Raw genomic sequence first — 23729 nt, 5'->3', positions numbered from 1 at the left:
TCCATCCTTTGACCTGAAAATATGGTAATAATGCAAACCCTACAGAGTTCTAAGGAAACTGCTTCCATTTCATCTACAACAGTTCTCTGCTATTCCTAAGAAATGTCAGGTCTGTTTGCCTTGAAAATGATAAGAGTGGGTATGAAGAACATCACGTATCTCCCATGAAGTCATTTTCATTATCCCATATATCTCCCAGGTACTGGATATTTAGAGGAGCCCCAGGATACCCACGGGGTTGGGAAGGGTATCAAGGTCACTGCATCTGATACCCTTCTCTGCCATAAGAGGATTCCAGGGGATCAGACGTAGGGAGAAGCTTCTAGGATCAGGTCTTCACTACTGCACAGGTCAGCCTGAAAGAGCAACACTGCCATCATTGCTCAGTAATCCAGAACGTAACTGATTCTCACTCAGTTCTGGCCTGCAGCGGACGAAAGCCACCCGCACACCTGAATGGCCAAGACGGTGGCTTCTCAGTTACTTTGAGGACTGTCGGGCTAACTTGGGCAGCACCTTGGTTCAACACTGGGGACGCTTTGTGCACTTTAGATGATTTCTTTGGGCACACACTGCATCAGAAAAAGGTAGTGCGTCTAGCACATCTAAGCTTTTGTGGAGAGGTTTGAGCTATCACAGATTCGAAGTTCTGACATAAGGAGGAATTCAAAACTGAATACTGGTGATTAAGTACCAAATAACCATGAAATTGTAACATTTCAGAAGCTCTGATACAACTACAGCAGGGATCAGTGGACTGGAGGGGAGAAAAAAGCCTTCCTCAACCCTCTTAGGGTCCTTGGCAGGGTTGAAAAATTAAATTGACAAAAGACCGATTAACAGAAGAACACACAAATTTATTTAGTAAGCTTTACGGGACAGGGAAACCTTCATAAGGAAATAGAGATCTGAAGAAACAGTTAGGCCTGTGTCTTCTTATGCTAAGTCTGATGAAGAGGGGATGGTTGTGAAAAACGTGACAGCTTCAAGTTCGCCCCAAACCATCAGAGAAAAAGAACATTCACAGCTTTAGCTGCTAATATGACTAAATAAATAATGAAAATAAATTAAGCAATCTCAAGAAGTTACAAAAAACGAAAAAGCAGAGGGAAGGAAGGAATAAAGATAAAAAGCCAAAATAACGGAATTGGAAAAAATAGCTAATAACAATAAACTTGGGAGGGTTACTTGAAAAAGAAATATGCAAAACAGCTGAGCAATTAGATAACCTAACAACTGAAAAGAAAAAATGAAAAAGCACAGATTGAGTAATAAATGAGAACGGGGAACAACCAGAGATACAGTAGGGAAGTAAAGTGTGTTAAGGGAGTACCTCATCCAGTCAACTGGAAAACACTGACGATTATCCAGGAAAATATAAATACCAAACTGGCCCCCGACGACAAGGAAAAATCTAATCAGTCGTATAGACACCGAAACTGTTAGCCAAGAACTAATCCCCCAGAAAAAGTACAAGATCAAGTAAGTCATGAACGTGAACACTACTAAACTGCAAGGAACACACAATTTCAGTGAAAGTTGAACTGTTCCATGAAAAACACTGAAAGCTTCCAAATTCTTTTCAGGAAGTCAGCAGAACATTAGAACGAAAAATCTAATCAAGGGAGCATCAAAAGAGGGGAAGAAAAACATTAGAAAATCAGACTTATGAATATTAATGTAATATTCTCATGAATATTAAAGTAAAAATCCTAATACTAGCCATACATTTTTTTAAGTGACCAAGTGGGCTTTACACCAAAATTCAAAATTAGGATATCTATTAATAAAATTCATTATGCATGCTAAGTCGCTTCAGTCGTGTCAGCCATCCAGGTTCCTCTGGCCATGGGATTCTCCAGGCAAGAATTCTGGAGTGAGTTGCCATGCCCTCCTCCAGGGGAGCTTCTCAACCCAGGGATTGAACCTGCATCTCTTACGTCTCCTGCACCGGCAGGCAGGTTCTTTACCACTAGCGCCATGTGGGAAGCCTGAGCACATGTATCCATAAATGCTGCGCACATGTATCCATAAATGCTGCTGCTGCTGCTGCTAAGTCACTTCAGTTGTGTCCGACTCTGTGCGACCCCATAGACAGCAGCCTACCAGGCTCCGCCGTCCCTGGGATTCTCCAGGCAAGAACACTGGAGTGGGTTGCATTTCCTTCTCCAATGCATGAAAGTGAAAAGTGAAAGTGAAGTCGCTCAGTTGTGTCCGACTCTTAGCGACCCCATGGACTGCAGCCCACCAGGCTCCTCCGTCCATGGGATTTTCCAGGCAAGAATACTGGAGTAAGTTGCCATTGCCTACACACTCTAATTTTGGGGTTTTTTTAAAAATAATTTAACATGAACGATATACTATACATGTACTTCTGAAACCTGCTTTGTTTCTCTAAACACTATCAAGATTTATCTGTGCTGATATATGTAGGGATATTCTAGTTCATTTGTTTCAACCACTGTATAACATTCCATTGTATGACTAAACCACAAAAGTTGCTTAATACAATCCCCTATTGATGGACATTTGGATTTCTGACAATTTTCTGCTTTTATAAATTCTGCTACAATGAACTTGCTTGTACATACTTACATATATCGATACTAAGCGGCACTCCAGGCTTACAGGAATGCAAACGTTTACACTGACACACATTGCCAGTTGCTATCTTAGTAGTTTTATCAATTCACATTTTTATCAGCAGTAGTGAAAGCTTCTATTTCTCTACACCTGCTCCATACCCGATTGCTATCAGGCTTATTAATACTAGTAAATCTGGTAAAAACGAGCTGGTATTTCACTGTAGTTTTCTTCTGCATTTCCCTTATTAATAGTGAAAGTGAGATTTTCACCACATTCACTAACCATGCATCATGAGAAGACATGGGTTTGATCCCTGGGTTGGGAAGAGTCCCCGGAGAAGGGAATGGCAACCCACTCCAATGTTCTTATCTGGAGAACTCCATGCTGGTGGGCTATAGTCCATAGGGTTGCAGAATTGGACATGACTGAGCGACTAACACTTTCACTTGCACAATTATTTAACATGAATATAGATGTTTTTCAATAAAATTTATATATTACACAAACACACACCCCTTCAGGCAGCTGATCTCGTGACCTTGAAAATTCTAAAATAACTGGCTTTTCAACAAACAGGACTTTTCTTTTTCGTCTTCAAGACCAGAAAAGGAAAGTCAGCTTTCTTATCTTTTCTTCAATCCCCGAATTATTAACTTAGAAGGATTTAAAGTGGTAAAATATCCTTTCTATATTTGCAAAGGTAACTTTTGTCTCTATAACTAGAACAATGCTTCTGACACCTTGATGAAACCGGAGGTTTAGATGACTTGTTTCCATTGCGACTTTCTTTAAAAGTCATCAACAAATGCAAGTTCCTTGAATGAACAGCTTAAGAACTATATAATTATCGCTATAGCTAAATATAGGAATACAGAATTTCTGGGTGAAATATTGACCTTGGAAAAAGAACTGACAATAGTGAAAGGAAATGTACTTTACATACGAGAGGCATGGTTTTCTATGATTTACACATAAAAAACATTCCTTGATGAGTTAAGAGAATATTCATTTTAAACACTATATGTTCATTTAAGTTCTCACTCTTAACCCAGAATATCTTTTAGAATTAATATCCAAACATTATATCTCTGCTTTTAAAACTTGCATTTTAAAAAAATATAAAAATCCAATTTAAATTTTTAAAATTAAAATGAAACTGTTGTTTCAAAAAAGAAATCACTGTTTCCCAACACACAAGGTGCATGGATGGCTACACAGAGGTGCTGGGAGGTGGGTGTCTGACCCCTTGCTGAAGATGGAGGGCTCCACAGGTTATTCTGAAATTTACAGAAGAAAGTTGTTTTCTTCCTGCAAACTGTGTCAAGGGCTAGTGCTTCAGGGTTTGCTCTCAAGAGTGAGCTGGGGAGGAGGCAAGGATGCAGGAGGAGGACAAAGGGCGTCCCTTCACTGAGTCCGGTATTCTCCGAGGGAGAATGAATTATGTTATCGATATACATCCCTGAAATCCACTCCAGGATTCTTGCCTGGAGAATCCCCATGGACAGAGGAGCCTGGCGGGCTAAAAGTCCATGGGGTCACAAAGAGTCAGACACAACTGAGTGAGCACACACCCATGCACGCATATATCCCTGCAACAGTCAGTCCAGTTCCCAGCCCACATGCCTCTAACTGGGGAACTGGCTGCCACAGGTCGGCCCCATTCCTGGTGCCCTTCTGCAGAATGAATCCACGGAAATCCACCCAGCAGCCTCCACGGCGGGGCCAGCTCTAGATTTCCCTTCCGAGGGGCCAACCTGGGCCTGCACTACCGCTGCTGATCTAGGTGAACACTGCTCGTTTCCACAGCACAGAGCGGTATAATCAAACAATCACACGATAGACAGAGTCAAACAGCAAGCCGTCACCGGGTCAGGAAAATTTAGGGTGAAGTAGGGTGGAGAGCAATGAGACAAACATCAGGACAAATGAAGTCTTTAAGGAGGAGATAATGTGCAGTGTGGGGAGGAGGAGAGGCGAGGTCTTTTTTTTTTTAAAGAAGAAGACAGAAAGTTGGGAAATTTCAGATAAATCATGGGTTTCCTACGCAAACCACTACACACAGCTTCTTTTTGGCCACAATAATAAACGCAGTCAGACTCAAGGCTTGGCTACACTCGACTGCAGCCCGTGGTCTTTCCTCATTTGAATAGTATTTTAGGAATGTTTTGTCAAAGTGTGGATGAGTATTCACTTCTACCACATTCTTCCCTTCACCGGGATCATTACGGTCCTACTAACGATTTACTTTATAGGCAGAACATTCACAACATTCAAGGATGACCTTTTTTTTTTAACCTGTTAAAATTCATATATTTATTTGCCCACAATTCCTTTAAAAGGGAAGATTAACTTTAACAACTGTTGCTCATAGCAACACAGGAACAAAAGATTTTTCACATGCCTAATCTAAGCATTTAATTGAAATTCACAAACTTAGATCTCAAACCAAGTCAAAAGTGGAAATGTAAGAATACTAGATTCCCATATAGCAGCAGATACAGAGTATATGCTTCAGCTCTCACAAAGGAAAAAAAAAAAAGCATAGCTTGTGATAGGGATAAGGAATGTGCAAGTTTAATGATTCCTTTACAAACCACGGTTTTTGTGAAACGTTCATATTTTTCCAGGTAAGTTTCACAGCTTCACCTATTTGTTTCTGCCACTTCCTACTGGGTTGTATTTCAGTGTTTGGCTCTGTGCAAGGTCTTCTTAAATATTTATTAAATAAAGGAAAGCTTTAACAGGAACCATTAGCGACCCAATTTTAGGAAGCTGAGGCTTAATAGGTGAAGTGTGCCGCTTAGTTTCTGCCACTTCCCCTTAACCGAGGCCAGAGCCTGAATCCAAATCTAAGCAGAGTAAAGCAAACGCTAACAGGGTAATGTACAGAAGGAAACAATTGCCCCCTGGCCAAGATTTAGGCTCAAAGGTAAAAAAAAGAATTCCAGTCAAGGTCTGTAACTCACACATTTATGGAACCAAGGTGTTCTCACAACAGACTGCTCTTCGGGGTTTCAATCAATGCAAGAGAAAGAGTTCTGTCAAAGAATCTGGGAGAGCTGGAGCTCAGTGTTATGGCTTTGAAAATTCTCCATCCTTTAATAATCAGTTCACTTGTCCTCAAACTGGGGTGGGGACATGGGGGGTGGGGTGCAGGTGCTGTGGATGGCTCTACGGAAGACTGGATTGGGAGCAGGCTGTGGTACAAGGTTAGAGGGGTTTTAGAAACAGAAAGATGGAGGATACAGCCAATCAGATCTCAGCCTCTGAAAGAACTCAAAGCCCTGGAATGAGGCAGGAGTGACAGAATCAGATCTGGCTTCAACTGAGCACCAAATATGCACAAGACATTGGGCTGGGTGTCCTGTGAGGGGGCATTAAATAAAGAAGAGTGTGCATGGTTGATCCAAATGGAGCCTACCCACTTGTTTGGAAAAATTAAAAGTAAATTCTGAAAAAGGTAACAGTTCAATTACAAGAATCAATGAAGTATACGTTTAGTTTTGATACTGATGCTGAAAACAAGCACCATGAGAAATAAGGAGCTGGAAGATCTCGTGGGGCTGAGAGGTCCAGGGAAGCTTCCAGTGTTGAAACTGAATCTTGAAAGGTGGCCGTGGCCTCCGACCCAAACCAAGGCCGAGGGCCCATGTGAGTAGCCCCTGGAGGTTCCGCACGGTGAAACGCACAGCTTTGAAGTAAGACGGACATGGGTGAGTCCCACCACCACTGCTCAACAGCTCTGTGCCCTAGACAAGATGCTTCACCTATTAAGCCTCAGCTTCCTAAAATCGGGAGGCTAATGGTTCCTGTCAAAGGTTTCATTTATTCCATAAATATTTATTAAGACCTTGCACAGAGCTGAACATTGAAATACAACACAGTAAACAAGACAGAGGCAGGACCTGCCCTCCTGGACCCTGAAATGACATGCATAGGTACTTAGATCATTATCATCACCGTCTTCATCATCTTTAGCACAGTGGTGGAAAGTACAAGATATGTTCCCATGAGAATGAGTGTAACATCTCAGCTGGAACAAGGATTCACTCCCCAGGTCCAAATACTGGCATGCTTCAGGGCTCAGTCCTGGGACCTCTTCTTTTCCTGCATTCCCAAGAATCTCACTCCATCCTACAATTTAAAACACTAGCTGTGTATCCCTGAATTTAGTGCTTCCAGCTCTGGAGCTGTCTCCTGAACTCCAGACTCTATATCCAGCTGCTTATTCGATGTCTCCATGTACATGTCTTAACAACCATCTCAGACTGATAAATCTGCAACAGAACTCTGGAGCACTGATGCACTGGATGCCAACCAACCATATTCCTTCCTTGGTCTTTAGTGTTAGGTGCTCAGTTGTGCCACCCAAAGGACTGTAGCCCGCCAGGCTCCTCTGTCCATGGGATTCTCTAGGCAAAGATACTGGAGTGGCTTGCCATGCCCTTCTCCAGGGGATCTTTCCGACCCAGGGACTGAACCCGGGTCTCCTGCGTTGCAGGCAGATTCTTTACCGTCTGAGCCACCAGGGAAGCCCTCCATGGTCTTTCCCCACCAGTACATGTAAGTTCTTTCACTTTCACCTGAAGAACAATCTCCAATCCATTGCCAAAGCCATCATTCCAGTTCAAGATCTGATTGTTTCTCACCTAGATTACACGACTGCAATAGCTGCTATGATTCCTTCTCCATAGAGTAATGATCTCTTATAAAAAAAACGGGCAAGGATACACACACACACAAGCCCCATCGCTGCTCCATTCAACCGAAAACTCTCCAATGGCTCCCAGATGCCCTTAAAATGTTGATGGTGTACAAGGCGTCCCTGACCAGACGCTCTTTTTACCTCTCTGCCTCCTCTCATGAGTCTCTTCTTTCTCCATCTCTGCACTGCAGCCACACGGGCTCTTTCAGTTCCCTGAATCCAGCGACCTCTCTAGCACTTTAGGACAGTTCTGTCTGACAGAGCTTTCTGCACTGGCAGAGATGCTCTATATCTGTACATGCGGCTCCTGGGCACTTAGCATGCGGCTAGTGAGATTAAATATTTAGTGAGGAACTAAATGTTTAACTTTATTTAATTCCGATTGCTTTAAATAGCCACACATTCCTAGCAGCTATTGTACTAGGCAGGAGGGCTGGGAATCTAACTAACCTGTTCCTCCGCTTTGACTCTTCCTCTGGATTTTCGCACGGATGGCGCATTCTTATCCTCAGGCCATAATTTCACAGAAAAAAAATAAAAAGCCTGGCATTTCGATTCATTTCTATTTAAAACCACAACACAAAGGAAAACTGTAAAGTTTTGCACTAAATGAAACAGTGTGCTCTTCAAATCTTTGAGAATAAACATTATTGACCACGCTTTACATTTGATTGAGTAACAGTGCCTCTTAACGAAACCACCGTTGCATACAATGGAGTGGTATCAGTCAAATTTCTGGTCTCTGACTAAGTCAGAATTTTCATCAGGAGTTTGTAGCACAAATCTCTCTAGGTCAACCTGGCCTACAGCGCAACTGTCGGTACTCACATTGGAGCCTATGAGAAAACACAGCATAAATGAACTCTAGCAAAGGCTCTCTGCTTGCCTACTCCTGACACACTCATTTCCCCCCAAAACAGGGACACTGACTTGGCTGAAAGTCACTATTAAGTCAAAATAATGTCTGAAAGTGTGAAAGTATTAAGTCGGTTGGTTGTGTCTGACTGCAACTCCACAGACTGTAGCCCGCCAGGCTCCTTTGTCCATGCGCAAGAATCCTGGAGTGGGTTGCCATGCCCTCCTCCAGGGGATGTTCCTGACCCAGGGATCAAACTTGGGTCTTCTGCTTTGCAGGCAGATTCTTTACCATCTGACCCACCAGAGAAGCCCTCAAAATAATGTCTGCATTTCTTTAAAATTAAATCTCCTACTCCACCCCCACCCCTGCCCCCGCCACCCCTGGTGAGACTGAAGCTGGTTAAGTGAACATCTCTGCTCAGATTCTCCACTGGGACCACAGTCATTACTCCCAAGTTACTGGAATGGAAGAACAGCTCTCAGAACTCAGCTCTGTTACCCTACTCCCGGTCCACTTCCCAGTGGGCCTTGATTCCAGTGCTACTCACTGCTATCTTCTCAGAACTGTGATTTCTTTACTGACATTGGGGTTAATAGTGTAGGAAAAATTATTTGCAGAGGAAAATGATTTTAGCCCTTCACAGCATCTTTGCAACACCTGCATTTGTGAAAGCTTTGTGAAGAGAATAAACAGAATTATCTTCTATTTGATCATCATCACCAACTCTGTGCTTTACAAATACTATCAAGATGTCCCTGGGAAAGTCAGCCCTTCCAGTGATCAACACAGATCACTGTAATGTTTATACTTCCAAAAGTAAACTGGACACAAGCAACTATGGTGCTTCCAAGAGTTTGTGGGGTTTTCTTCTGCCTGTTTCTCTCCTGTCCCCGTGTACAATTCCAGCTAAGACAGGCAAGAATAGGTCTGGAAAACTTTCAGGAGTGTGCTGTACGTCATTGGAAGAAAAGCAGTAAGAGAAACAAGGCATCTCCTCTGATTCAGCATCCATGTCTGATTTATTTTTATACAACAATGCCTAGAATCCAAATTATTTGTGAAATCGATGGTCAATGACCACTGATTAACATTCCATCTTATCATAAAAGCTAATATTTCTTTTAAGTGTTTGTATAAAATATTTTGGGCTTTCCTAATAGCTCAGTGGTGGTAAAGAATTTGCCCGCCAATGCAGGAGACGTGGGTTCCATGTCTGGATCGAGAAGATCCCCTGGAGAAGGAAACAGCAACCACTCCAGTATTCTTGCCTGGGAAATGCTATGGAGAGAGGAGCCTGGCGGGCTGCAGTCCATGGGGTCACAAAGAGTTGGACATGACTGGAACAACTGAGCACACACACACACATAAAATATTTTAAAGGCTTTCTCATTTCACTTGACATCAGCGGTTGGCAAACTTCTTCTGAAAAGGGCCAGAGAGTAAATATTTAAGGCTTTGTGGGCCACGTACAATCTCGGACACATATTCTTTGTTTTTGTTTCTTACAACCCTTTAATGATGTAAGACCCATTCTCAGCTAGAGGGCTCCACAAAAAGAAGGCTGTGGTCTGGGATTTGGCCCTTGGGCCATAGCTGGCCCACCCTGCTTTTCAAGTATACCAAAAAACCATAATTATATAGTATGGTCACACTTTGACGAAAGAAAAACACTTCCAACTGTTTTGCATGTTTTTCTGTAATTTTTTAAAAAGTAAACTAAAATTTTTTAGAACAGTTTTAGATTTACAGAAAGCAAACAGTCGGTACAGAGTTTCCATATACCCCACCCTCAGGTTCCCCCACGGTTAAGCTTTTCAAATCCATGAACCAATATTGATACACTGTTATTACCTAAGATGCAGGTTCCCTTAGCTTTTACATGGTGCCCTTTTTCCGCCCCAGGATTCCATCATGACACCCTACTGCATACTCACCCTGCCTTCCTAGGCTGGGACAGCTTCTCAGACACTCCCTTGTTTTAATAACCATGTCAGTTTTAAGGAATACTAGTCAAACAGTTTGTAAAATGCCCTCTATGGAGATTTGGTGGGTGTTTTTCTCATGATTAGACTGGTTTTCTGGAAGAAAGACCACCGAGAAAAAGTGACCATCACATCGCATCAGTGGTACTTCAACATGATTTATCACTGTTGACGTTTACCTCGAATGCCTGGCTGAAGCTTTGGCATCACACTTCCTCTAGCTGCTTTTTTTTAAACGATTTTAATTCTTACCATATATTACTAGTTTAAAGCTTTTAAACATCCAATCATTGAATAAGCTGGCTGTTTACATACACACAGATTATGATTCATTATCTATGCAATTCACATCTATGTCTCTTAGAATAGCTTATCCAAGATGAAGACAAAAAATTAGTATGTACCTTATCAGTATTTTCTACTTTTAATTCACCCTAACTCTTCTTCCTCTGCCTGTAGGGAGACACAAAAAGTACAGTAGCAAAGGCTAAAAGGCTAGGATACAAGGAGAAAACTTGGGTCACACTGAGACTATCAAAACACTGAGGGAAATGCAAGTCAAAACTTCAGTAAGGAAATTCCCCAATGGTCCAGGACTGGTTGAGATTCCATGCTCGCAAGGCAAGGGGCACGGGTTTCATCCCTGGGGAACTAAGATCCCATCTGCTGTGAGGTGTGGCCAAAAAAAAAAAAACAAACCAATCACAGTAAGATACTAGCTCTACTAGCTCATGTCCACTATAAATGTTTAAAAAAAAAACACAAAAAACCACCAAGCATTGGTGAGGATGTGGAGAAACTGGAACACTCACACACTGCTGGGAGAAGTGTAAATGATGCAGCCGCCGTGGGAAGAGTCTGGCAGTTCCTCATAAAGTCAAACATACAATTAACATATAACCCGGCAGTTCCACGTCCAGGTATTTTATCCAAGAGAATTAAAGACATAGTCATATAAAAATCATACACAAATGTTCATGGCAGCGTTTATTCATAGTAGCCAGAAAGTAGAAACGATGCAAATGCCCAACAGCTGATGCTTGGGTAAACAAAGTGTGGTATATCCATGCAATGGACTATTATTTAAAGTCACAAAAAGTTTCAATGCACAATGCTGGATGCTTGGGACTGGTGCACTGGGACGACCCAGAGGGATGGTATGGGGAGGGAGGAGGGAGGAGGGTTCAGGATGGAAATAAAGTAAAAAAAAAAATTAATTAATTAATTAATTAATTAAAAAAAAAAAAAGAAATGGGGGACACAAAGCCTTGTGCTGAGGAGCCCCACAGTGCCCTGCACAGTATCATGTATAGTCATATAATCTCTACCACATCATGATATAAAATATTTCCAGCATTCCAAAAAGGTCCACCTTTGCAGTTAACCCACTGCTCCCAACTCCTGGTGCCTGGAAACCACTGATTAGCTTTCCATCACTGTAGTTTTGCCTTTACTAGAATTCCATATAAATAGAATCATACCGCATGTGGTCTTTGGTGTCTGGCTTCTTTCCCTTGGCATTAATTCTCTTGGGATTCATCCATTTGGTTGTGTATATCAGTAGTTTCTTTTGTTGTTGAGTAGTATTCCATTACATCAAATACTACAAATTTTTATCCATTCACCAAAAGATGGACACTTGGGGTATTTCCAACTATTGGCTATTATGAATAAAACTGCTATTAACATGCATGTACAAAAAAAATAAATAAATAAAGTCACAAAAAGGAATGAAATGCTGGTAGAGGCTACAACGTGAATGAATCTTGAAAACCTTATGCTAAATATGAGAAGCCAGACACATAAGGAAGTGTACTGCATTACTCCATTTATAATGTCCAGTTAGGCAAAAATATAGAGACAGAAAGTAGATTAGGGGTTTCCAAAGGCATTGGGGTGGAGAAAGGATGGGGACTGAACTCTTAATGGGTACCAGGTTTCTCTTGGAGGTGATAAAAACGTTCAGGAATCACATAATGATCACAGTTGCACGACACTATGAACACACTAAAAAAAACCAACAACAACAACCCTCTGAACTGTGCACTTTAAAATGGCTAATTTTATGTGATGTTTTTATCACAGTAAAAAATTAATAGCTGGGGAAAAAACCACTAAAGACACTGAAAATATTCTGAAGCTACATATTTGGGGAATCTTTTTAACTTACAACTTACATACATAGTCATTCAGTTCAGTCGCTCAGTCGTGTCCAACTCTTTGCAACCCCATGGATGCCAGGCCTCCCTGTCCATCGCCAACTCCTGGAGTTTACCCAAACTCATGTCCATTGAGTTGGTGATGCCATCTAATTATCTCATCCTCTGTCATCCCCTTCTCCTCCTGCCTTCAATCTTTCCCAACATCAGGGTCTTTTCCAATGAGTCAGCTCTTTGTATCAGGTGGCCAAAATATTGGAGTTTCAGCTTCAACATCAGTCCTTCCAATGAACACCTAGGACTGATTTCCTTTAGGATGGACTGGTTGGATCTTTGCAGTCCAAGGGACTCTCAAGAGTCTTCTCCAACACCACAGTTGAAAAGTATCAATTCTTCTGCACTCAGCCTTTTTTATAGTCCAACTCTCACATCTATACATGACCACTGGAAAAACCATATCCTTGACTAGACAGACCTTTGTTGACAAAGAAATGTCTCTGCTTTTTAATATGCTGTCTAGGTTGGTCATAACTTTCCTTCCAAGGAGTAAGCGTCTTTTAATTTCACGGCTGTAATCACCATCTGCAGTGATTTTGAAGACCAAAAATATAGTCAGCCACTGTTTCCATGCCTTTAAAAATCCTTTTCCTTTTCTTTATATTTCTGTGGTGATTTTTCGAATTAAAAGAGTTTTAGAAATGGATGAAGAAATCAGCCCAAAATTCAAAAAGGAAATCAGTTCAACCAATTTCAGTCCAGTTTATGGGACTGGGGCGGTACCCAGGACCAGGGCCCGGTCTCTAGGGATTTACACTGCATCAGGGCTAGTGCAGTTCAAATCCCACCTCGGCTCCATGAGGCTGGCTATACTCCTCTACAGTGGGGGCATGGTTTTCCTATAGACGTCCACGCAGAAAAAGTACCCATGAGCCATCCACAGGGCAACAGGTCCAAGCCCTAGAGGAAGGCGGAGCATGACTCATCAGGGCTCACCCACAGGAAAGCGAGATCTTGGTTTGCAGGCCGCATATCACAGTGTTTGATTATGTAGCTCACAACTTCAGTGATTTGCTGCTAAGAATCAATCAATTGCCTATTCATAAATAATAGTCTTTCTTGGAAAAGGCAATTCTTTTCCTGAGAGTTCTAACAAAATTAAACTGCAATCTATGGACCAGTAAAAGTCATGGGAGAAATCTCAGTTGTGTACTCAGCAACCACAGCTCACTCCAGCAAGCATCACAGCCAACTGTTGAAAACAAGAAGTATTTCTGCTGGGAACTTTTGGAGGACAACATAGTTATGTTTAAATTAGGGCTTCCCAGAGAGATTAAAAAAAAACAACAAAAAAAAACCTTCTTCTAAGAACCTCTCCACACTTCAAATACCATAATCACTCAAATCACAGTAAGTACTTTTGCACTCAGAGTTGGACAAGGCCCGGAGAGGGACAATCCCCAGCCATCTATGACAAGGGCGACTGTGATCAAGACAGTTGGGGTTGATTTTGTGTTCTTTGCTCTCATAAGTAATTCACATATTTATGCTGTTAGTCAAAATGCGGTGGCTTAATGCTCTCATTATTTTTAATCTAACTGGAAAATCAATTGTCTCTGGTTGTTGGTGGTTATGGGTATAGTTTTTGAAAACCCAACAGTAAGAAATTGGAAACGAGAGTAGCTCCAATTGTATTCTTTCATTAACTTGACAAACTTTCTTCATCGGGCTTCCCAGGTGGCTCAGTGGTAAAGAATCTGCCTGGCAACGCAGGCGATGCTGGTTCAAACCTTGGGTTGGGAAGATCCCCTGGAGGAGGGCACGGCAACCCAGTCCAGTGTTCTTGCCTGGGAAATCCCATGGACAGAAGAGCCTGGTGGGCTACAGTCCATGGGGTCGCAAAATAGTCTGACACGACTTAGCGACTACACAACAACAGAACCAATGTTCATTTAACACCTACCAGATACAAAGGACAAAGAGAGAGCAATACTGAAGAATTCACATTCCAGCAGTAAGTTGAGAAAAATTACTTGCTTTGACTTTGAAAGAAAGATAACACAGAGTTTCCATAGAGCGTAACCAGGTACTGGTTAGGCCGGGTGTGGAGAGCCAAAGGGTAACTTAGACACCGGTGATACCCAGCTGACATCCTCTTCCTATATCCCCCTCCCAATCCCCAGGATTTTTTCCCGCCAGTCAGAAAGCACAAGCTGCTCAACGTCTGATGCAAGCCATAAACCAGAGATTATGGCCCATCAGCCCGTTTTAACGTAAAGCAGCTTTGCCTGAGTGTGTGCTAAGTCGCTTTAGTGGTGTCCGACTCTGTGACCCCATGGACCGTAGCCCACCAGGCTCCTCTGTCCATGGGATTCTCCAGGCAAGAATGCTGGAGTGGGTTGCTGGGCCCTCCTCCAAGGGATCTTCCCGACCCAGGGATCGAATCCGAGTTCTTAAGTCTCCTGCATTGGCAGGCGGGTTCTTTACCAAGTCGCTTTATGTGGTGATGAATCTTTTAAGTTCAACAAGACAAAGTTATTGTAACATCCAATTCGAGGACAGAAAATGAACAGAATTCCCCTGGGAGTTTGTAAAACCACTCATCCTGGCCCTGATGCCTGTCTGCCTTAGCCACCTACTCCTCCAAGAGGCAAATAAATCCAACACTCCACCTTTCTCTCCTTCACTGAATAGGAGAAAACATGGACTAGCTTTTTTTTTTTTTAAGCATTGGGCCATTTGGCCATGATCTATGGCCCACCATAAACACCATTTGGTGTGGTCAAAGGGGGCCTAAGTTGAGCAAAATAAGAGGTGAGTGAGGGAGCAGACTTGCAAAAGAACAGTTGGTTCACTTGGGGTGGGGCGGGTTGCCAAGGAATCACGGACACGGAGAAGTTTTCCCCAGGACTCGGGGAAGGGGAGAGGAAGGGCAAAGTCAAGGCTGTTACAGTAAAACTGTAATCTATTCACATTGATATGGAGCCCTTAACTCTTCCCCAAAATGAACTTCTAACGTGCTCAAGAGAACACTGAACTGCCAAGTTCTAGCTGGACCAGCTCCGTGGTTCAGTGGGGTCAGCTTGACGGGTCCCCAGCCCACACTCCCAAGGCATTCGCCCTGTGTGGTGAGCTCAGGCATCAGAGAATCCTACATAGTTGACAGGATCCTCTGAAGACCAAGAAAGATGGGTCACGTGAAAATAACTTAAGTGTCCATCAACAGATGAATAGACGAAGAAGACGTGGTGTGTGTATATATATATATATATATATATATATATATATATGTATAATGAACTACGACTTGGCCATAAAATAGAACAAAATTTTGCCATTTGCAGCAACGTGGATGGACTTGGAGGGTATTTCACTAAATGAAATAAGTCAGATAGAGAAAGATAAATACTATATGATATCACTTATGCTGCTGCTAAGTCGCTTCAGTCGTGTCCGACTCTGTGCGACCCCATAGACGGCAGCCCACCAGGCTCCCCCATCCCTGGGATTCTCCAGGCAAGAACACTGGAGTGGGTCGCCATTTCCTTCTCCAATGCATGAAAGTGAAAAGTCAAAGTGAAGTCGCTCAGTCGGGTCCGACCCTTAGCAACCCCATGGACTGCAGCCCACCAGGCTCCTCCGTCCATAGGATTTTCCAGGCAAGAGTACTGGAGTGGGGTGCCATTGCCTTCTCCAGATATCACTTATACATGAATCTAAAAAAACAGAACAAACTAGTGACTACAACATAAAAGAAGCAGACTCACAGAAACAAACTATTGGGTACCAGTGTGGAGGGGCGGCAACACAGAGCTGAGAGAGTGAAAGGTATAGACGATTGAGAGTAAGACAAGCTGACAGATGTACTGTAGAACATGGGGAATATAGGCAATACTGTGTATTAACTATACGTGGAAGCAACATTTAAAAACTGTACAGAATGGAAAAAAATTAAGTAAAAGTAAAAAAGAAAAAAAGACTGGTCAATCAGCCTAAGAAATCAATCCTAGGCAAAGAGGCTGTCCTCCACGCAAAGACCCCTGAGCATGACCAGATGTCCAGTAAGTCTAGAGAAAAGACAGAGGGCACAGACTCTACAGTCCGGTTCTCTGGCTCCGAATTCCCACTCCACGTGTAACAGCAATGATCCCTGTGACTCCATTTCCCCAACTGTAACTGGAAGATAAGAACGACACCCACCTCTCAGGACTACTGGCAGGATAAAATGAGATCACAGTTAAAGAGCTTAGTGCGGAGGCTCCCACACAATAAACACTGAGAAAATGTGTGTCAGAACATCTGTTCTTTCCAGGGCTGCCTTGAACGACCAGTGGGTTCCTGAACTGGAATAACAACACTACAACTAGTCCTCTTTGGCTGGGCCCTCATCGTGGGCACCCAAGATACTCCTATGGGACAGGTGATATGATCTTCATTTTAGAGGTGAAAATGCAGCTTCAGAGGGGTTCAGATACTCATCTGAGCTTTTTTTTCTGCTAATAAAGGTAGAGCGATGAGAGCTCTGATCACGTCACAGCAGAGTCTGCATTGTGTCATCAACCTCCAAAAGCTTAAAAGCATTTAAAATAATACTTCAATATGTTAAAAATCACCATTGATTTAATAAAATTGTGTTCCTGTGAAATCCCCCATTCTTCCTCCAAGACATCTGCATAATCACCTATGCAATCAGAAATACCTTACAGATTCTGGTAGAGCGTTAAAAACACAAAATTATTTTTCTGAACATAAATATGGGTAAATAATCATAATGGCTTTAAAAGTTAAAAAGTACTGCAGACCCACAGTTTATCAAGTCACTTTTCTTCCAGGATTTCTCATTTGATCCTGCAAAAAGAAGGGGCACACTCCAATTGACCTGTATGACACCTCTTTGCCCACATGTTTGGTAAGTGTGTAACAAAACTGCCCACAGGTTCCTTCAAATAATGTCTCTGACCATCTTCTACACTAGTGAGCAAGACTGTATAGACACTTCACTGCCCTAAAAGAAAACACAACCAAATTTAAACTAAGTATATCAGCTCTGACTCGGATCTTGCAGAGTATCTTTAAAACTCTTATTATTGAAATCCAGAAATATTTATAACCAGTCAGATTTATAAATACTTAAAGGTACAACAGCTTCAAGGAAAACTGAAATAATAACAAATCACCTTAGTCAAAATTGTTTGTCCCCATCAAATGAAGTGGTTACACATTTCCTGAAAACAGAGTTCATGATAATTGTTAATCCATTAACAATTTAAAGTAAAAGACATGCTTAACTTGTTTAAGAAGTGGTGATAAAGATAAGCCAAGCCATATAATTTTACTTCACTTTCTATTTGCTTTACCCAGGCATTACATAGTCTTGTAGTCCTTATTAGTAAACACAAGAGAGATGATATTGACAAATAATGTAAACTGAAGCAGAAGAGAATCTCAAATGCCTAAATATTTCAAGAATGCATTGAAGTTGCAATAACCTGAAACTCCAAGTATCAGAAAGCAGAAAGAATGACCCTACGACTGTTAAAGTCAAGTATTTATACAGGTGCCTTAAAAGCCACTGTTGGGTGAACACCATCATCACTGACATTTACTATCTGTTAAGTAGTTTCAAAGTGCAATAACTGGCTTGGAGCGTGAAGTTTATGACAACAGCTAACACGCCTGGAGAAACTGTGAAGGTGTGATGCTTGTCATAACTTTCATCAAGCCAGCAACAGGCAACCAGGCTGGAGCAAGACGTGACCTCAGCACAGGTGTCTTTTCTCATTTCAAGAGGGAAACCTAAACTGATACCTTCATGGATAATTTAACAAGGATTGCTCCATAAATTTATAATGCCACTTGTGACTTTCTTATAACTGCTCTTTAATAGCATTCAAAAACAATATTCTTAGGATAAAAGTAACTGAGAACATAAAGTATGAATAACACACAAAGGTGGAAAGAAAATTCAGAAATGATAACCATCCAAGATTTGGAATTTTCCCTAATGGTATATTATTTAAATTTATAAGCAGGAATATTTCCTTAATAGTTTACAAATTTACTATTAGAAATCTTTCCTATGATTCTTCTAAAAATCTAACTATGATACATTTTCTTTTTAAGGGTGAAGGAAGAGAGAAACAATGTTTGTGAACTAAGTTAAATTTCAGCTCCTAAACTTCTTAGAATGTTATGTTTTTCCTCTTTGGTTCTGAGCAGGAATAAAAAGTGTGTTAAAAACTTACAGGAACACATGCTAAGCTCAAGTCCGCCAGTTCCTCAATAATCAAGGTTCAGTTCTATGGTTCATGTCACCACTTCTTATTTCAAAACAGAATCTGCCTTTTCAAGATCTGGGAGGCAGTTCAAGTATTCAGGTGACGATAAACACCAGGCAGCAAACCCCCAAACACGCGTCTGCAGAATCTGAGGGGCAAAGTCAATTGCACCCACCACCTGGGTCCAGCGGGGAAGGGTGCCCGGACCCCCTACACGCCCCGGGCCTCCGGCCTGCCTGCGGGCACGCCCCGGGTCAAGAAAGTGCACTCGAGGCTGGAAGCCAAGAACGGCCCTCAGAGATGCCACAGGTGGCCTAGCCAGTGGGTCACCCCCAACCTGGCGCTCGGGCCTTCCTCCTTCGGGAGGCCCCGAGCCCCGCCCCGCCACCCAGGCCGTGTGTGCCCTCTAGCCTCCATCTGGTCAACTCCGGGCGGAGGCGGGCTCCGAGCAGGGCTCAGGTGGCCCTTCTGGGTCCGTTAACTGGACACAGCGCCCGCCCAGGGCGTCGATCCCACCCTCGCCTCCGTGCCCCGAGCGTCTCAAGGTCCCGGGGCGCTCGGGAAGGTGGTGGCCAAGGGGGAGCCTGGTTGCGGCGGCTCTCCGCGGGCCCCCCGGGCCAGGGCGCCTGGCCGGGCTGACGCAGCCCCGGCTCGGGCGGACGGTCCCCGCGCCTTCTCCCCGGGACCCCTCCCGGCAGCAACCCCCGGGGACAGGCGACGCCCCGCGCGCCCCACGCCCCCCGCGCCGCGGGCGCCGCCGCTCGGCCGGGTCTCCCGGACAACAGCCGCCGCCGCGCTCCCGAGGCGGGTCCCCGCGCCCGCCCCGCGGCCCGGCCGCCCACCTGTCCCGGGGGTCGATCCAGCTGGTCCTCCGGGTGTTGTGATCGATGTAGAAGACCTTGCCGTCGTAGTCCCTGGCCTCCTCCCAGCCCCGGGGTAGCGGCAGCTGCCCGCTCCCGGCCCTCCTAGGCATGGTCGGCGGCCTCGCTGGCGGGCGGCGCCTCCATAGGGGAACCGGGCGCGGGACGCGGCGGGAACGCGACTGCCCGGGCCCGGCCGCCGCACCCCAGATCCGGGCGCCGGCGAGGGCTGGGGGCCCGCGGGGCTGTGGCGGGGGCCACGCGAGGGGACTGGAGGGCGTCTCAGGAAACCCTGCTCTCGGCCCCCGCCGGGGATCAGTCCACCATGTCTGCGTCGGAGCGGGCGAGCGAACCCTCCTCCGCCTCCTCCTCCTCGCGATCGCCGCCGCAGCCTCCGCCTCTTCCTCCTCCTCCTCCCCGTCCCTCTACGGCCGCCGAGGGTCGCGGCGCCCAGGCTGCCCGAGCCGCCGCCGTCTGGGCTCGGATCCGGGAAGCTCGGCGGAGCGGCGGCGACTGGGCTTCTCATTTGCGTCAAATTAGCATGCACCCGCCCCTCGCCACGCCCCGTACCCGCCCTCACCACGCCTCCGGGCCCGCCCCGCCCATCGCCCCGCCCCCTCCCCCCCGCCCGGCTCATCTGCATGCACATTCCTCGCCGCCACATTCCAGGGCTTAACCCTGCCGTTCCCGCGGCTCTGCGCGCGGGCCTGGGCGCCGGCCCGAGTCGGGCGTCGGCGGCAGCGGGGGAGGGGAGCTGTGGGCCAGGTGGGAGGCAGGCGGACGAAGGAATGCACGGCTCGCTGCTTCCTCCGGACCCTCAAAGTCTCCCTACGGCCGAACGCTTGGGGTTTATTTATTTATTTTTTTACGAGTTTCGGGACGGAAAATTAACGAGAGAGCGCCCAGCAGCCCTCTCCTTCCACCTCTTTGCGACTTCCAGGGAAACTCAAGACTTTCCCCGAGAGGAAGGGGATGTGGGGAGGCTCCCTTCGGAAGCAAAAGGTCCCAGCGAACAGCGAGGGCACAAAAGGGTCCCCCGCGCGGCGCTCCGCACCCGCTCTTGGTTCCCCGGGCGGTTCCCGGGGCGAGGGGTGGGGTAGAAAGTGTGAAAAGCCCCGCCGGCGCCGGAAAGCGCGTCCGGGGGCCTCTGCAACGGCGCCCGGCCCTTCGGGACCTGCGAGCTCTGAGGGGCCCCGCGGGCCTCGCGGCGGACAGCGAAAGCGAGTCCCGAGGTCCGAGAGCGCCGCGACCCGCCCTGCCACCTGGGGGGCCCCGCCGGGAGGACTCGGGCCAAACCCGGAGAAGCGGCTGACCACCCCGCCCTGGTCGTCGTCCACGTCCGCTCGGCCCACGGGGCCCGGCGCTGGACGTGCCCGCCCCGGGCATCCAGCCCCTTCCGTCCGCCCCCGCCCCGGGAAGTCCCCGGCCCTGAGCCCAGCCGCCGCCCGGGGAGGTGTGGGCGAGCGCGCTGGAAGGAAACCGCGGCGGCCCGGCCCCTGGACGTGTCCGGGAAGGAACGCGGACTTTCTCTCATTCCACAAGTATTTATTCAGCAGCTACTACGTCCTGGTGGGCCCGGACGTCGGGCTCCGGGCTGGACGGGGCCACGGGCAGCAGGCCTGGCAGGGCCCAGACCCACAGCATTTGCGCCTCCCGTCCCCCAGCCCTTCCGTCTCGGAGGGAGCCTCCCAGTCCCCCAACTCTTCTCCAGCCCGGCCTGCACCACCGTCCCCACCATTCAGAGTCTTCCGGGTTACTGAGCAGCTGCTTTTATAGTGGGGGGACGGGGCGGGCGGGAATCAAGGAAGAAAGACCCCGGGGATCAGTCCTTCACCACTAGGTGTGAATTCACTTAATCCTGCCGCCTTATACGTAGACTTTTTCCCACCTTGCGCGGGACACAGCGCACAGCAAGGGCTTTCGGGGTGGGGGTGGGGGGTTTGCAGCTGCGTCCGCCTCCCCTCCTGGATTCACCCACGGGTAAGGAGGTCAAGTTAATTGAGGTTCCCCAGGGCGCGGAGCTGCCCCCGTTAGTGTGGCAGCCGCCTTGGAGGTGGGGACGGCCTTTGGTCCTCTAGGTCTTCGGGGCGTCAGTGGTCCATCTCCGAGGAGGAGGAGGTTGGTCCCGCAGAGTAAGGATGGAGGCTGAGGGGCTTGGAACAGCTTCGTGGTGAGGACCGGACCTGCCTTCTCGGGCGAGGGCCTTAGCGGGGTTGTATCCGTACCTGGAGCATCTGAGTAGAAACTTTTACCATAAGACACTCTAGAGACAGAGGATTGCACTCAGGAGCTACCCGAGGGTGCAGGAGGCAGGGAAGGTAGCCATCCAAGATGAATTCACTTTCTGTATCTTTCTAGGTCTTCCTTGTGTACACCCAGGAAGCCAGGCTTCACCGATGACAAAGGGAAGACCCCGTTTGCTCCCCTTGTTCAGCCTCACTCCATTCCTCAGGAAGTGATCCCACAGGGCAAGCTTTGCCCTATTCCAGGTGAGATGGGCCATCCTAGTGTGTAAGCTTAAGGTTATACTTCTGAATGCTGGGGAAAAGATAGGACTAAAACTAATCTCTCACGCTACTGAGTGAAGGAGCTTTGTTTTCAGATCAGATCAGTCGCTCAGTCGTGTCCGACTCCTTGCAACCCCATGAATCGCAGCAGGCCAGGCCTCCCTGTCCAACACCAACTCCCGGAGTTCACTGAGACTCACGTCTATCGAGTCAGCGATGCCATCCAGCCATCTCATCCTCTGTCGTCCCCTTCTCCTCCTGCCCCCAATCCCTCCCAGCATCAGATTTCTCCACTGATCTCCAGTAGCATATTGGGCACCTACTGACCTGGGGAGTTTCTCTTTCAGTATCCTATCATTTTGCCTTTTCATACTGTTCATGGGGTTCTCAAGGCAAGAATACTGAAGTGGTTTGCCATTCCCTTCTCCAGTGGACCACATTCTGTCAAATCTCTCCACCATGATTGCTCTAAATTGGCCCATTACCATGGTCAAAATTTGTGTCACGGTAAAGTGAAAGTGAAAGTGAAGTAGCTCAGTCGTGTCCGACTCTTTGCAACCCTGTGGATTGTAGCCTACTAGGCTCTTCCCTCCATGGGATTCTCCAGGCAAGAATACTGGAGTGGGTTGCCATTTCCTTCTCCAGGGGATCTTCCCAGCTCAGGGATCAAACCCGCATCTCCCGCATCTCCCGCATTGCGGGCAGACGCTTTAACCTCTGAGCCACCAGGGACTTGTGTCATGGTATACTATTAACAATAACATCATCTGGCAACCCAGCCAAGCCATTCTTTAAACCTTGCTTCTGATATGCTTCCCTCCCCTAAACAGAAAACATGTTTTATATTTAAAATGTCTGCATCCTGCTATTAGAGAAAAAAGTGACACACTTTGCCATGGCCACAATTTAGTTTGTTTCACTGGGATAAACTACTGCATGATACTTCTCGGTTAATTTCAAATTTGATAAGCTTTCAGATAAGTTAGTATTCTTACCCAACTTCTAAAATGGATGGGGAATCCAAAATAGCACACAGCTGTCAATGGTTGTTTATTGTTCCATAAATCTAAGACTTAAGTGAAGGTGGCTCAGTCTAGTCCGACTCTTTGCTACCCCTGTGGACTGACTATACAGTCCGTAGAATTCTCTAGGCCAGAATACTGGAGTGGATAGCTGTTCCCTTCACCAGGGAATCTTCCCAACCCAGGGGTTGAACCCAGGTCTCCCACATTGTAGGTGGATTCTTTACCAGCTGTGCCACTAGGGAAGCCCAGGACTTCAAAAAGGGACCCTAAATAGACAAACAAAACTCGAAAGCATTTAAGAGACAAACTCACTTCTTCTCCCCCACTGGGTGGCACAGGGAACATTTGGTCACACGAAAGCAGTTCGGATGATAGAAAGGAAAGTCGCTCCTCTGCAGGGTTTAGTCTCGATCAAGTTTTCACACTGCTGTTCTGATTTCACTCAGTTTACCTAGTACCACCCCTTCAGAGAGTTCCTAGGGGTTAAGATGATGATGCTTCATTTTGTTTATATTCACATCTCTAAAAATAAAATCAACATGAAGATTATCCACTATTTTATAGGTGATACATTTAGATTTCATTTGGTTCCAGTTCAGAAGGATGATGCTGTCTGTCTCTTGCCCCAGATCCCAGATTATTCCGGTTTTCTGGCCTTCAATTCCCTTTTCTCCCAGCTTTGCAATGTTCTCCAATACTGATAGTCGGTGGGGATGAGCTGCCATTAAACAAAGCTCCCATGTCAATGTCCAGATCCTGGGTGGCAGGAAA

The 23729-nt window shown here is 45.9% G+C and overlaps 1 protein-coding gene and 1 long non-coding RNA gene across 3 annotated transcripts in view; one reads left to right on the top strand and one right to left on the bottom strand.

The window, feature by feature from the left end:
* WWC2 (WW and C2 domain containing 2) overlaps positions 1–19944 on the bottom strand; it is a 152984-nt gene extending 133040 nt beyond the window's left edge. Inside the window, exon 1 of the mRNA XM_070781702.1 lies at positions 19409–19944. Coding sequence (XP_070637803.1) covers positions 19409–19539 — 131 coding nt within the window. The 5' untranslated portion in view covers positions 19540–19944. The remainder of the gene's footprint in view (positions 1–19408) is intronic.
* Positions 19945–20110: 166 nt separating this feature from the next.
* LOC139180214 (uncharacterized) lies at positions 20111–23507 on the top strand. 2 transcript variants are annotated; one of them, XR_011564530.1, is made up of 2 exons: positions 20111–20658; positions 21785–23507. It is a non-coding gene; the product is annotated as an uncharacterized lncRNA (long non-coding RNA). The 2 variants fall into 2 exon arrangements; XR_011564529.1 differs by lacking the exon at positions 20111–20658 and adding an exon at positions 20681–20967.
* The last annotated feature ends 222 nt before the right edge of the window (positions 23508–23729 follow it).

Source organism: Bos indicus, chromosome 27 (assembly GCF_029378745.1).
Source record: "Bos indicus isolate NIAB-ARS_2022 breed Sahiwal x Tharparkar chromosome 27, NIAB-ARS_B.indTharparkar_mat_pri_1.0, whole genome shotgun sequence".
Lineage (NCBI taxonomy): Eukaryota > Metazoa > Chordata > Mammalia > Artiodactyla > Bovidae > Bos > Bos indicus.
The sequence above is the reverse complement of the archived record's forward strand: the minus strand, read 5'-3'. Positions and strand labels throughout refer to the sequence as shown.